Source organism: Dermacentor variabilis, chromosome 7 (genome assembly GCF_050947875.1).
Source record: "Dermacentor variabilis isolate Ectoservices chromosome 7, ASM5094787v1, whole genome shotgun sequence".
Classification (NCBI taxonomy): Eukaryota; Metazoa; Arthropoda; class Arachnida; order Ixodida; family Ixodidae; genus Dermacentor; species Dermacentor variabilis.
In genome coordinates, this window is record NC_134574.1 from 41,530,462 (window position 1) to 41,545,295 (window position 14,834).

At 43.8% G+C, this 14,834-nt stretch overlaps 1 protein-coding gene across 3 annotated transcripts; it reads left to right on the forward strand.

Annotated features, from left to right (window-relative positions):
* The first annotated feature begins 5,851 nt into the window (after positions 1 to 5,851).
* LOC142589010 (uncharacterized) lies at positions 5,852 to 11,667 on the forward strand. Of its 3 annotated transcripts, XR_012829773.1 has the most exons (5): positions 5,852 to 6,203; positions 6,898 to 6,988; positions 8,104 to 8,230; positions 10,728 to 10,840; positions 11,608 to 11,667. XR_012829773.1 is itself a non-coding variant. In XM_075700803.1 (3 exons), exons 1-3 carry the CDS (start codon positions 6,029 to 6,031, stop codon positions 10,774 to 10,776), a joined length of 315 nt encoding a protein of 104 aa, XP_075556918.1. In that variant the 5' UTR covers positions 5,852 to 6,028; the 3' UTR covers positions 10,777 to 11,097. The 3 variants fall into 3 exon arrangements, 1 of the variants encoding a protein (XP_075556918.1); XR_012829772.1 differs by lacking the exon at positions 8,104 to 8,230; XM_075700803.1 differs by lacking the exons at positions 8,104 to 8,230; positions 11,608 to 11,667 and having other exon boundaries at positions 10,728 to 11,097.
* The last annotated feature ends 3,167 nt before the right edge of the window (positions 11,668 to 14,834 follow it).

The following is a 14,834-nucleotide window of genomic DNA, read 5'->3' on the forward strand; positions in this document are numbered from 1 at the left end:
AATATTCAGGTGCATGCCCCAGTCTCTGATCAAACACCAGGCTGTGGAAAAAGAGTACTGTCGTCCTCTTCGCACCGTCAAACACAAATTTATGTTACGTTAGCTTCAATTACTTATTAAAAATAACCGCAGAAAGTTTTGGAAATAAATTTCTCCCACCAACACTGCAGTTGAGATCATTTCACTGGTGGATGATGACGGAACAAACGCTAAACAGAAGGATTGCGCTGCTTCATTCAATTAGTACGTTACGAGTGTCTTTAAAAAAGAAGACCATTCCAGTATCCCGTCTACGGAATACGCAGATTACGAATACATAGATTTGACGCAGATTACGAATCCCATAGGCATAACTACTACAGGAATCGCAGCATTGTTCCACAACACTGAAATATGAACATGCGCAGGAATTGATGATGATAATACCAAAATACTTAAGTGCACAGTCACAGTACCTAGTATCGTACTTGTCCACATCTTTCAACAATCATTATGAACGAGTGAAATTCCGCATCAATGGAAAATCGGGAAAGTCACACCAATCTTCATTTCAGCAAGAAATATAATGTTAGTGATTATTGTCCGATATTTTTTTAAAAGTGTCCGATGCAAATTGCTTGAACATGTCGTTGCTTCCAATATCGCACAGCGCCTAGGAGCTAAAATTTCTTTTGCCTGAACGAATAGGGTTTTAGAAAAGGTTTCTCATGTGACACAAAACTCTCACAAATAACGAATGATTTACTCATGCACAAAGATTATAACATAGACATCGACTGCATATACATCAGCTTTGCTAAACGTTTCAGTCAGATACCGCATTGTCAAGTATCCTTACTTCCTTTCCTCCATTTAGATTCCTTAAGTTTATCCTGGGTCAGAAACGCTCTTTCCTTCCGTAAAGAATACACCGTTATCAACTTATTCTATTCTACTCTTAGTGATGCTACCTCCGGCGTTTCCGAGTGTACTGCTTTGGGACGCTTATTCTTTTTCTTTAACATCAATGATCTGCCAACGGGTATCTCCTCTAACATGCGTCTTTTTCACACGATTACGTAATCTACCATAATCTCTTTTCTTCAACTGATCATCTTCCTCTCCAACAGGACCTGGATCTCGTCACTATCCGGTGCTCAAGCTGGCAAATTTCTCTTAATACCGGCAAATATTAACCAGCGACATTCTCCCGCAAGACGTCATCTTCAGCATCTAACTACACTCCTAATAACTGCCACGTAGAACACACAGCGTCTTGCTTCGGTGCGCATCCTTCACCTAAACTTTCATGGACAACTCCCAGACATAAAATCACAGCGCAGGAATCAAGTGCTCCAGGCTACATTAAACGTAACCTTTAACGACGCTCCTACTTAGACCAAATCACTACCATATCTAATATTCGTCCTTCTTAAACTTGAATAAGCCTCACCAATTTGGTCACGTCATCAAACATATCTAGGCAACGCTCTTGAACGTGTTCAGAATCGCACCATGCGTTTCATAGCCAAAGACTACAGCCGCCATTTCAGTGTTACTAATATGAAATCTGCTATGTCCTTATCATTCTTATATTCACGCAGAAAGATTGCTCTAATATGACCATTTTATAAAAAACAAAATGTAGCCACCACACTGTCCTCCCTCTCCAAACCGTTAAGAACGCCTACCCTATTGAAAAATTTGTATGAGAAATTGAACGAGATGTATGCATGTCGTACAGATTTCACGAGAAATCGAACGATATGTATGCATGTCGTGCAGATTTGACGAGAAATGAACGATATGAAATGCGTATTGAACGAAGTCTCATAGAAAACGAGCGAGATCTGTATGGTGTGTTACGCATAGTTTTACGAAGTGCACGAGATTTATGCGATGTGCGATAAGAATGCGTAGAGCTTGTATGACATGTGTGCGATGAGTTGCGTAGACCTGAGGAGATTATGTATGACGTGTGTGAGGTGGCGTGTGATGTGTACGCACTATAGTCGTATGAGCAACTTGATCTTTGAGGATGACTATGAATTGCATACAAAGTGTGTGTACTCAAGTTGTAGTGCATACAAAAGCTCATTAATGACAGTGAGATTTATGACGAGTTGTTTAGAGTACATGCAAGAGCGTGATCAATGTGCTGTATGATCACATTGAACCATTGCGACACATATATACCAGCATAAACTACAGAGCAAATAAGACGTTCAGAGTTCAACTTCTGGAATTTCATGCAACGAACACATATACATCCCCATCAAAGCTGGTGTCGGTACTTTTGATGCAATGATTTTCACTTGGGGACATATTCTTGGATGAACACTTATGGCGATACTACTGCCTTTGCATGACGCATTCCTCGACCTGCCAATAGGCACTGGATAGCACCATGATATTGTCGAAAGCTATCATCACAGAATGAATCCTTTGTTCAGAGTAGATCTGCCTAAGATTTTATTGCAATATAGGAGTCAGGTACCATCAAAGTTTCATAATAAAATGCTATATGTTTGTTTGTGCATGCAATAAAATAATCTAGCAATGTGATTATAGCACATTGGAAACACTTCAAGCAAGGACGAGTTGGCAAAGTTTATTGCAGGCAGTTTGATCATTGACAAATTATGCATGCACTTTGTCACATCCTAATAATATTGCTTTGCATCAGAGATATCAGTCAGAGGTAGTAATGGGCGAACTTGAACCTGCATATTTTCCAAATAGCCAAGTGCGTCAACCACAATACTGTCAAATACAAATCTTCTAAGAGCATGTTAGTGCCTGTTTATGTCAAATTGTAGAAGGTAGGCATGGGATTGGCCATGCATGCCCACATATAAAAATAAAAAGCACAACCAAAAAACAGTGTAATAGGTTGGTCAACAGATAGCCAAAATAGCAGTCAAAATCCATCGCACTTTGTCACAAATAAATAAAAAATATGGTAATAAAAATAACAATCCCTAAATATGTCATGTGATCAATTGTGGTCATGATCACAGTTACTGCTGTGAAAAATTATTTGCACTAAGTGTTTCTTAACTTGCTAAGAGAGCCTGACTTACTAAAAAATCCTCATATGTGCACAGCAGTGGCAAAAAACGAGATGAGCGTCGCAACTTGGTGACCATTATCTGCCTACATACTACACAAAACTGAAGTTGAATTTAAAGGAGAAATGACAAAGCAGTTCGTGTGCCAATGATGGTTAAGCGCACTGCAATGCCTTGCCATGTGTCGAAAGCTGACCTCCAAGCAACCAAAATGTAAGTGACCCTACACTGAAGCAGGGTCTTTAAATGACGAACGTGTATCACATCCTGGCGTTCGCGGACGCAGTCACAAAATGAAAAACACCTTTGCAAATCGCAATAACGACGAATGTCACGCGCGCACACAGACGGAATGCGAGCAGTTTCCGAAAGCACTCACGAAAGACTGTACGGTCGTTCCTACGCATTCGACGCATATCAGAAGCGCGCGCGTGCGCACGCACACACGCACACACACACACACGCACAAAAGGCGAGCAGTTTCCGAAAGCACTCGCCAAAGATGGTACGGATGTTTTTACAAGAAAGCAAATCTCGCCGGCGTGGCACCATTTCCCGAAGCACAAACAACACCACTCATTAACAGTACACATCCGTAGAACGGTGCACAACAAGCCTGAACAAAGTGTACACCACTCGACGCCAAATCTGTCGTCGATTACGCCGCTGAGAAAGACGAACACCTTCTAACATTCACAAACCAAACCACGATGTGCTGCGAACTTCAAACAGATTTTACGGCCCTGTCCGGTTGATAGGGCTGCTTTACAGGCTGTCCTCGCTGTTGAAAGCAATGTCAGCAAAGTTGTTGAAAAAGGTCGCCTAAAACACGCAAGAACATTGAAATAATACGCCTGTACTACCCACGCTACCCATGCGATCACCGCTACCGGAACCACAGACGGCGAAGTAAACAAAAGACGTCATTTCCCTTCATTTCGGACCGAGACTTATAGTTACTTTCTCAGTCGCACGACTCTTCCTTTCGAGCAAGGCGCGACTAGTTCCTGGGGCTGTGAGGGCGCTGCGGTCGAGCTCTGCACCAAGTGAGCGGTACTGCTCTGCTGACATGTGCACGTTAGTTGCGGGTGTTTGCGCTTCTTGTGCTGTAGCCGATTTTATTTTCTCACTGCGCGTGCCTTGTTACTGTCCTCGTGCACGTGGCTGGTGGTCGACGTCTTTTGCGTCCGGTCCAAGTTTTGCGCTCACGGAGACGCCAGTACCGGCGAAGTGTGGGTCACCGAGCGTTAACACTGCGTGCGCACTTTGGTTTGTAGACCCACTTTTTTTTCATCTCATTCCTTTCTTCGGACCTGCACCCCTAGGTATGGTGTCTGTAAAATATTATACTTCAGCTTGAACAACAGAAATAAATAACGGCTGCTTTATTCAGCGAGCACCATGTAAATGCCCAGTGCCGCGACAAACACCCATAATAATAATAATATTTGGGGTTTTACGTGCCAAAACCACTTTCTGATTATGAGGCACGCCGTAGTGGAGGACTCCGGAAATTTTGTCCACCTGGGGTTCTTTAACGTGCGCCTAAATCTAAGCACACGGGTGTTTTCGCATTTCGCCCCCATCGAAATGCGGCCGCCGTGGCCGGGATTCGATCCCGCGACCTCGTGCTCAGCAGCCCAACACCATAGCCACTGAGCAACCACGGTGGGTACAAACACCCATAACCGTGCCAGGCTATAGCAGACGACGCTCGGACGCTTGGCGCGGAGGTCGATGGCAGCGCTACGGTGGCGGGAACGGCAGCGGGCTAAATGGTGTGCATATGCTAGGAGTTGGGGCACTCAAAGAGATCTATAAGCGTTATTGCGGCGGCCCGGGCCGTCGATGTGGTACTGACAAGGTCGATTCAAATAGGTCGCGAAGCTTCGGGCGAAAAGCGGTTCGGTACTGATTGTCACCGACATCACCATGGGGGGTTATGGGAGCAGCGTTTGAAGCGCGACTATGTTTGGAGGGAACAAACATTGGAAAAGAAAAACGCGTCTTTTAATTCAAATGAGACCCACAGTTAGATTCATTCAACAAAAATAAAATTCCTAGTCAATTTTATATATTCGTGACGAGTTAAGAAAATACAAGTTTAATTTTATTATTTTTAATAAATGCATTTATTTTCAGCGCCCATCGCTACAGGGGGCGTTGACGCCACTATCACTCGCAATGCAATGCACGTCTTGAAATGGGCAGAAAGGCTCACTCGTATCACCTGTTGAAATACGCCCCCCTCACAGTTTGTGCTTTCTTGCTTGTCGAAGTTTGTCTGAATTTGGTAACGCGGGTAGCATCATTGCTTCTGAATCTGTTCAGGCAAAAGTAGTGAGTTACGACCGCCAGATAATTGTGTAGTTGTTTTCGTGCGACTGCGCTGGCTGACGGGCTTGGCATCCAACAATAGGATCAGCACTCTACGCCTAAAGCTTTCGTCGGCCTCCAATGAAAGTATGTTCTATGCAGGGATGCGATTTCGACAACCGTACGGCTGGCCTTTTCCTGCATCGCTTTCCACGCTGAAAGCTTGAAACGCCCAAGTCGAATGGCGGGACATTTGAATATATAGCTCCAAAGGAAGAACAAAACAATTTTCGCGCCTTCGAAAACAAAACGACGTCACTTCTGATTTTACCGGACATGGCGTTACATTATTTTTTTGTTCCGCCGGAAGTGTTCCCACCACATACAGATGGCGCTAAGCCCCATGGACCGCCGATGGACCGCCATGTTTTGAACGTATGGGCTCCTATGGAGGCTTCGCTACCAGGTATATTTACCTTGGTACTGATCGTTTGATCATATTTACGCGGTGCTTAGAGAACATGTGCTCCTTTTTTGTGTGAATTAACGATCACTAAGCCCTGGGTCCTGTGCAATGCTATTAGCTCGCTGTATGTTTCTTGCGGTGCGCCGTTGTTGGTTATCGTAGTGCGGTCCACACGCGCTTTCTTTGTGCCCGGCTCATGAGAAGCTGGTGTACTCTCGCCGCTCCCGCCTCGGCTCACAGTGCACGGAAGAATGTGTTGATAGTTGTGCTATCGCGTGCTGTAGTTCACCGCAATTCAACACTACGCTGGACGGACTGTTGGTGCAGTCGAAGCGGCGTGAACGGACACGAAGGAGCACTCGCCTCAGAAGGTAAGTCCGGCGCCTAGCGCATTCTTATGGTTCATGTAGTGTACCTTGTCATGCGCAGCAGAAGATGATTAGTACAGCTACAAAAACAGTAACAGTGATTCCCTAATGTTCGTTCGGTATCGTAGTGCACATTTAGCAAAACGTTTCACGAAAATTATCCCGAGATTGATGTTATTAAGAGCTTCATCTATTGTTTATTTTCTTTTTGTTATGAAGTATGCTAGCGCCGGGGCATCGCTTGGTCTGAACGGGCACAAAAATTCAAGCAGGGAATGTCACTGCTTCTGTACGTAATTTCTCACCAAGAAATCGTATAGACAATTCTAGAAGTACGTTGATGTGTTGTGCAAATGTTTTCACATCTAAAGTCAACGCGCGACGGCATCCAAATGATCTGACTCGTGAGAAGATTTTAGCTTGTATGCAAACTTTGATGCTTATAGATTATCGCCAAGGCAACCTGTATTTCTTGTGTCTAGTGTTCTGTTTGTTTTCGTGCCTTTGACACGTTGAATAACTGCCTGTGATGTAAGAATGAAATATTTAATTTCTATAAGCGGATGCAGCTTCTTGTAGCTGGCTGTACGAGAGCTTTCCACAATTTGACGCTGTGTTGTTAAATCGCAAGTTTGCAGATTCAGCAGTGATTACAATAAGCTGAACATTTATTGTTTAGGGATGTCACCATTTCCAGAGACGGAGGCATCTCTGCACCACAAAGGAGACTGCGGCACTATGCAGCCTGAACAGCACGACAAAGCATCTGATCTGCCTGCTTTGACAAGGTACGTACAAAACAGTCACAGCCATTTATGTGTTCTAGGTTCTGTTCGTGTATTTGGTACCTGCCAACTTTCCCGATTAGTTTCTGCTTTTCCAAGTGTGCTGTTTGTGTACAGCGTGTCAAGGTAAATAATGGTTAATAATGTATGCATAGAAAAATGTGGGCGCTGAGACAAAGCTTTAGGAAAGTGCGTGCTGTCTTTCCAACACAGGATTTCTGTCTAAAATTTTTGCAAAATATGAAGTGCAGAGGCTGGCAGGTTTGGCAAACAATGTTCAACACTTTTGCTTTAGATTTTAATGTAGCCAGTTCATTATCTGTCCCTAGTATAGCATAGCGTCAAGCTTGAAGCTGATCTCTGATGTCACGTCAGTTGCAGGACGTAATAATGTGGTATCGCAAACTGCTTGTTACGCATGTCAATCAACATGGTGCAGTGGTCACAGGCGCGAGTATAACCAAAAGCTGGGCATTCTTTGCCCTTCTGCACATGATGTGGGATAGAGCTTGAACTATGCTATAGTGGCACCATCTCCCTCACCTTCTCTTCCTCATTATTCTGTTAACTTGCACTAAAATGCACAACTTCTAGAGGCTTAATTATGGTGTTGTCTGCTGAACTTGGCTGATGTGAATTTCAGTAGTCTGGGGTACCCTCAAAGCCATGCTGTACTTTGCATGCATTTTAATACGGTCAATTTGAAATATGTGATTGGCTGTGGCATTCTCAGAGAAACAAGGCCTCTTGTGAATAATGCATACATGCATTATTCGCATTTTCTAATACTCTTTCAAGAAGCAGCCTGTAGGCTGCTCCCCGAAGAAGTGACCACCTTTGCTTACTCTACGTGGCAGTCTGGTCCAGTTTACTTAACCAGTCTGCCATCTATGCACGAGGAGGACAGAAGCGAAAAAAAGGGACCTTCGATTAATGTTTTTGCACAGATGGCTCATACATTGCACTTTTCTTATCTTGCAGGCTTTGTTAACTCAAAGCTTTCTATGGGCGAATATCAGCATTTCATTCCTATTTATACCTAATAAGAATTACTTTGTTCATAGTGTCACTTTTTATATTATGCTCTTGTGAGAATAAGCTCACTTGTTTTAATGCAGATGTGGCTGGGCCTGCAGAAAGAGTGTAAGCAGACTACTGTGTTGCTGATCAGTGCTGGTGCTGATCTCTACGTCTGAGTTGGCCTCACAACGTCCAGGCACCACTGTGCTTTGCTTCTTTGACAAGGTAATATGATATAGACAACTTGCACCTCAGTATCAGTTTTGAGAAATATGCTAAGACACAAGAGTTGGCCTTGGTGATAAATACACTCGTGTTCTTTTTTTAAAGCGTTCTTGTTGCAGTATTCCTCATGTACATGTTTTCAGAAGATGCTTAAATGCAAACCGCCATGGAACTTGTTTATGCCTTAAAGTAGCACTCTTTCACCAAAAAGAAGCCTTATTTATTGGACAATTCATAACAAAGGTGAGGAAGTGACAGGACATAAGTCTAACAACCATCCAGTTTTACTGCTTGCACAGCACTATAAAGCGAGAGGTGAAAGGGCAAGAACAGATAAATCGAAAATGCATGTTGCTCACACAACTGCGAAAAGAACACATTGCATGGCTACTATGACGCCTGTTTTACAATGATAAATAAGCAGTCTTGCTGTCTGATAGTCCACTGGAGGTGGAGCCAACTTGCAGATTCCCTGTCACACATATAAGGAAATCTTAACGAATTTCGCCAGCACTATGGTCCTTATACATTGCCACAGTTGCACAGTTTTCAAACAAAATAATGCAAGTGAGCTTTGCACTACCAAGTGACCACGAAATGACCTGAGCATTCAGTTAACATGGTTGCAAATCCAGTCATTTATACATTGGCCTGTTTTGCCGACGTAGTGTCTACTGCACGACAGTGGTATTTATTATCCATCAACACCCCTGTGCTCTACGTACTCTTTTCTTGCATGCTTTTTTTTCACAGGTAGTGGAAGATTACTTGATTCCAGAACAATTTGGTTTGTTCTACACATGATAGTGAACTTGCCAGTCTTATATTAAACATGGAATAGGGTAGAAAGATGTGGTATTTCTTATGGTGCCCTGGTGCGTTCAGCTTGTGCAGCTGCTTCAAGCTTGTATTGACAAAAATTGGCATGGAGCCATAGGAGGAGAGGAGCGCAGCCCTGAATTTTGTCGTCGAAATTCGATTTTTTTTATTTCCTGTGTTGATCACACTCCAAACTGGCCGCAGCGATCTGTCATGTGCCAAGTCTAGCTATTAATGATCGCGCTTACCATCTGTCCAACGAAGCAGTCTGCACGCACCAGTAACAAAAGCCTCCTGATAGATATGGTGAGTTGTGCTGCTGTGGACACTTATTGGTTATCCCTACTGTGTAACACTGTTAGGGTTATGGATGCTTTGACACTGTAGGGCCTACAAGATGGCTAGCATTACAGAACACATTAAAACGACTAGGGATGCGTGTCGTGCTATGCTATCATAATTGGCCCACAAAGTGACCACCTTTGCTTACACTGTAGCTATGTGGTAATCTGGCCCAGTTTACTTAACCCAACTGCCATCTATGCATGAGGAGGAGAAGGGACTAAAAAAATGAAGGAACCTTCGATTAATGTTCTTGTACAGATGGCCCATACATTGCATTTTTCTTATCTTGCAGGCTTTGTTACTTAAAGCTTTCTATGGGCGAATATCAGCATTTCATTCTTATTTATACCTAATAAGTATTGCTTTGTTCACAGTGTCACTTTTTATATTTACCGTATTTACTCACATAATGATCGCACTGACGTAATGATCGCAGCCCTGAATTTTGTCGTCGAAATTCGATTTTTTTTATTTCCTGTGTTGATCACACTCCGAACTTGCCGCAGCGATCTGTCATGTGCCAAGTCTAGCTAATAATGATCGCGCTTACCATCTGTCGGATGCTACGCGAACAACTCTTCAAGACAAACCAAGCAGTCTGCACGCACCAAACATTCTTAAGCAGATGCCCGATTTCCTTCCTTTCATCACTTTCCGCACATCCATCACAAAAAAGCTACAACCAAAATTGCCTTCATTATGTGTAGGCTTTGTAATGGTTGTGGTCAAGAACAACAAAACAGGTACCTCTCGATTCTTCTCATCTGCACTCGTGGGCACGCAACAAATCTTGTAACACTTGTAACACAGCTAAGATATTCGCCCACCCTTAGCGGAAACGTGCCGTATTAGGATAGTAGTGAAGACAGATGCCGCAGTTTCCGCAGCATGCCCGCCGTGTCTTTCTACGTCACTGGCAGCTAAGCGCGCCCATCTGTTTCTGCCCCCTCATAGTGGACATGGCTACGTTATTGCCACAAACTTATTGATATTAATGATATTATTCATTACGGATGCGGAAGAAACTTTCGATGCATGTAATGTACTCACGAGAAAAAAAATGGCGTTCGGCGCATTTGGTGTGTTCAGCTTGCCGCGCCGGCCGCCATTTTTGTTTTGGTGTCCCGCACTACACTCAATGGCAGCCACCTATTTGACCTGTTGCCATCCCGCAGCAAACGCGGAATAAAAAAATTCTTTTTGCAGGAAATTTAACCGGCGTAGTGATCTGAATAACATCTGAATTTTCGACCATTTTTTTACAAAAAAGTGCGATCATTATGCGGGTAAATACAGTACTCTTGTGACACCAAGCTCACTTGTTTTAATGCAGGTGTGGCTGGGCCTGCAGAAAAGCTGTAAGCAGACTGCAGTGTTGCTGATCAGTGCTGATCTCCACGTCCGAGTTGGTCCCACAACATCCAGGCACCACGGTGCTTTCACAAGGTAATATGATATGGACACCTTGCACCTCAGTATCAGTTTTGAGTTTGACTTTTGATAAATATTTAAGAAGACACAAGGGTTGGCCTTGGTGATAAATACAGTCGTGTTCTTTTTTTAAAGTGCTCTTTCTGCAGTGTTCCTCATGTACATGTTTTCAGAGGATGCTTACACTCCTTAAATGCAAACTGCCATGGAGCTTGTTTAGGCCTTAAACTAGAACTCTTTCACAAAAACTATCATTTAGTTTCTATAGTAGTATTAAAGGTGAATTAACCTTTCCTATAAACAATTCTGCAGTGGCATCTATGCAGTGTTTTCCGTCTGCATATTCCGCAGTGCGGTAGCAAAGAGCTGTGCTATCTGTGTATTCACTTGCATGAGCTTGTTATACTTGTTCATTTAATGTAAAATACGTGTGGAAAAGTATTAGACTATTTCTGTGGTCTTGTATTGCAATTCTGCAGCCATTTATATTGTTTGTAAAACACGAACATTTAACAGAGACAGGAACAAGACAATGCGAGGACGAGCACTTGCTTTCAACTGCTGTGGTTAATGTTGAAATATCACTTTACATAGGTAGAAAACTCATAAGCCTCCGTGTTCTCTTTTTCCTGTTTCTCTGTGAGATTTTCACGCTTTGCACACAATATCATGCAAGAACCAGCCCATTCAGTTATGCAGTGGAGCCACCTATTGTGCATGTCAGTTCTAATGGCTTGTTAGAATCTAACAGGGCCGGCTGCTTTGTTTACATTTTTTTGCAGAGGCATACGAGCACTTTGTGTCAAAAACGCCTAGCACTGTGGATACAGAGGCAAGGAAGCTGAAGGACCTGAACAAGCACCTGGCCACCATGCTTCGGGATGCAAAATAAAGATGGTTTGTGTTAATTGTGTGCCCTAAAAAGTGTCCTCTTTGTCTCCGAGCTGGCACATCAGCCGACTCATGTGATAGAAATTAACTCGCTGTAATGTTGGCAGTAGATGTTACTGTGTGGAACTTCACCAAAAATATTGCATGAACAAAAGAACTCATTCAACACAAATGAGAACACCTGTAGAATGCAGCTAAACAAGAATAATGTCATTTTCCATAGCTGAACAAGAACATTTTCATGTAGCATACACAAACGAGAACGATATCGTTGAGCATAGACGAGCGAGAACTATCTCGTCAAGCATAGCTATACGAGAATAATCTCGTTTAATGTACCCATACGAGAACGATCTCGTTCAGTGACGATGTCCTCTCGTACACATGTGACATACGACATCGTTGAGTCTACGGAGCAATAATAGCGCAGAGAAGTTCTGGTAAAATTCTCATACAATTTTTTTCAATAGGGTAGCCATTTGCACAACTACTTCAAACGTGTCTTCGGGCACACAAACGCCTTCATTTCATCAACCTTACCACTAGCCATTGAACTATGGAATAGCCTCCCTGAAATCTGTCGAAATTCATGACCCTGCTATGTTTTGTCATGAAGTAACCATTATTCTTTCGTTACCAGTTGCTTTCAATATTTTCTCTTCATTATGTACACGCTTCTCCCTAACTTCTGTAGTTGGCAGTATCAACAGATGTGCTTTTACATCACTTGTGTAAAATATTACGGTGGTAAATAGTGTACCTTTGCATTGTGTATGTCGCCATTCATTCCGATAGTGCATATTTCGTTCCGCTAACTATTATGAATCTTCCCCTCGTTTTGTGTACCTTAGTAGACGTCTAATATACTATATACTCTTTCTATTCCTTGTAATGCTTCTACCGTTGAAGATTTATATTGCACAATCTTCCCTGCACACAATATTATTGATTTCCTCAGTTTCATGTTTCCTGGTGATCATTGTTGCAACTAACGGCACACTTTCGATCTGTGTCAGAATTTGAGCGTCAGGTGGCGAAATATGTCTAGGCGTTTATGTTTCAATAGTAGAGACTGGTGCACAGAAGCGTCATCGTTATTGAACCTCCGGTTAGACAACTTTGTCTGCTGTAACGGACTGTTACAAAACCTACACAGACCTACCTACGCTGTCGGCTTCTGTCATCGTTTTCCCGCACGTAGGAGCCAAGGTATGGTGGCTAGAATTGTGCCTCGTGATGTGTGCTATCAACAGTGAAGCTTCGCATTCCTCTCATCACACAGACATGGTCCCGCTTGTTGCCAGGATGAAGGCCGATAAGCAGCAGCGGAACGTTAATCCTAGTGAAGCAAAAGTGAGCACGCATACGCGAAAAGACAGCTTCGTTAGTTCAGATGCAGAAGCAGTGTGCTGCTGCTTGTGCGACGCATGCTGCAGTTCAACGCCTCAGGTGCCCCAACGTGGTGCTGCTGGAAGAGAAGGTCGAGGCTAAGCGACATGAACAAAACCTTGAAGCTCGAAAGCGCGAAGCAGACGCACACATTGTGATCCTATGAGCATGCTGCCGAACCTAGAGTCAACAAGGGGTGCTTAGTTTTGCAGGAAATCTGCTCCAGTGAAGGCACGTTGGATATCGGCTACCATAGAAATTCATTCAAATGTTCGTTGATGGAAAGGCTGATAATGATGGAGGCTGAGAAGAGCATTGGAAATATGGCGCCCTTGACAGCTTCCAATAAAGACACAAGCGCCGATTTACTGTCGGACTGTTGGTCAAGAAATATGCTTAGATCGACTCCTATACGGACGATATAATGCTAACGCCATGCTGTGTCCGCTCTGTTGAAATGGTGACTTGTGGTTTGAGTACACAACTCTCCACCACATGGTTCCTGAAATGGTTGTGATATAAACAAAATCCCGACGTTGCGGTGATCGCTGGAATCGCGTCTGAGCGTCCGGATCTGCAGGAACTGTGCGCATTACAACATTACCTGCGATGGCGTTCCACTGTGCAGACGATGCGATCAAAACGTTCATAAAGAGAGTAGAAAGAAGATTGTGCTGGCGCAGATCAGGAAAGCCTAAGCTCCGCGGGTAAATTACCTGCTCAAGATAGTGTGGAGGTTCGGATGCTTGAAGTGGCTTCTTCCTTAATCTTGCTGACCAACGAGGCAAGTCCTGCTTTAGATCATAGTCGGAGCTACGACCAGGGCCATCTGCACGCTAGCTGGCAGCTTATGAAAGAGCAACTGGCACAACAGCGCACCGTCGATTGAACCGTGCGTTGTTAGCAAGAAAATGTATTAGGAAGCGCAAAAGTTCACTAGGGCAGCGTTCCCCGTCTTGTTTAGATGACCGTAGGTGCTGAATACGAGAACACTTCGAGATATTCTGCATTGCAGCATGAATTTGTTGAGGATGTCATAGGAAGCGGCAGACAGTGATGTGCTCAACAAATTTACCGTATCGTTGATTACTGTGGTTTAGAACTCATAAACATCGTTGTAGAACATTTTGCTTGAGCCCGGGCGCCAGCAAATTTAAATTGCAACTGGGGAGGAAGGAAGAACGCCTATGTGTGCTGTCGAAAGTCTGCGCTGCAAACTCTGTCGTGGTGGCTGTATCGCTTGAAGCTATTATGGTACCGGCTGTGGATTTACCTGTGCCCCCCCCCATAGGCTGGCTGTTTCCATAACTTTCCTAACGGGGTCAAAAGTCGGTATTTTTTTTCCAGGTAATGCCTAGCTGTCAAAGCTACACTCGATTACGGCACGCCTAGGAGGCAGAAAAGGAGGAATTGGCGTCTGTTGCGAGCTCTTAATAGCAGCATTGACGTTTTTTGAAGTTGCATGGTTACGGGAACATCATTTTCTAACGGCATCAACAGCTTCCTGGCGAGAAAAACGATCTCTCACTGTCTGCTTCAAGACCCCCATTTCCTTCCTAATATAGGAGCAGTCCTTCGAGCGAGCGTCATGGGACCCTAGGAGAAAGGAGCAGTTGGGAACCACAGCTACACTGGGGCCAGCAGCACGGGGCTCGGCGCAGAGTGCGCAAAGTTTTGAGTCCTGGCAAACGGCACTCACGAGTTTGTCTCATGAACTTGCGCCGCTGGA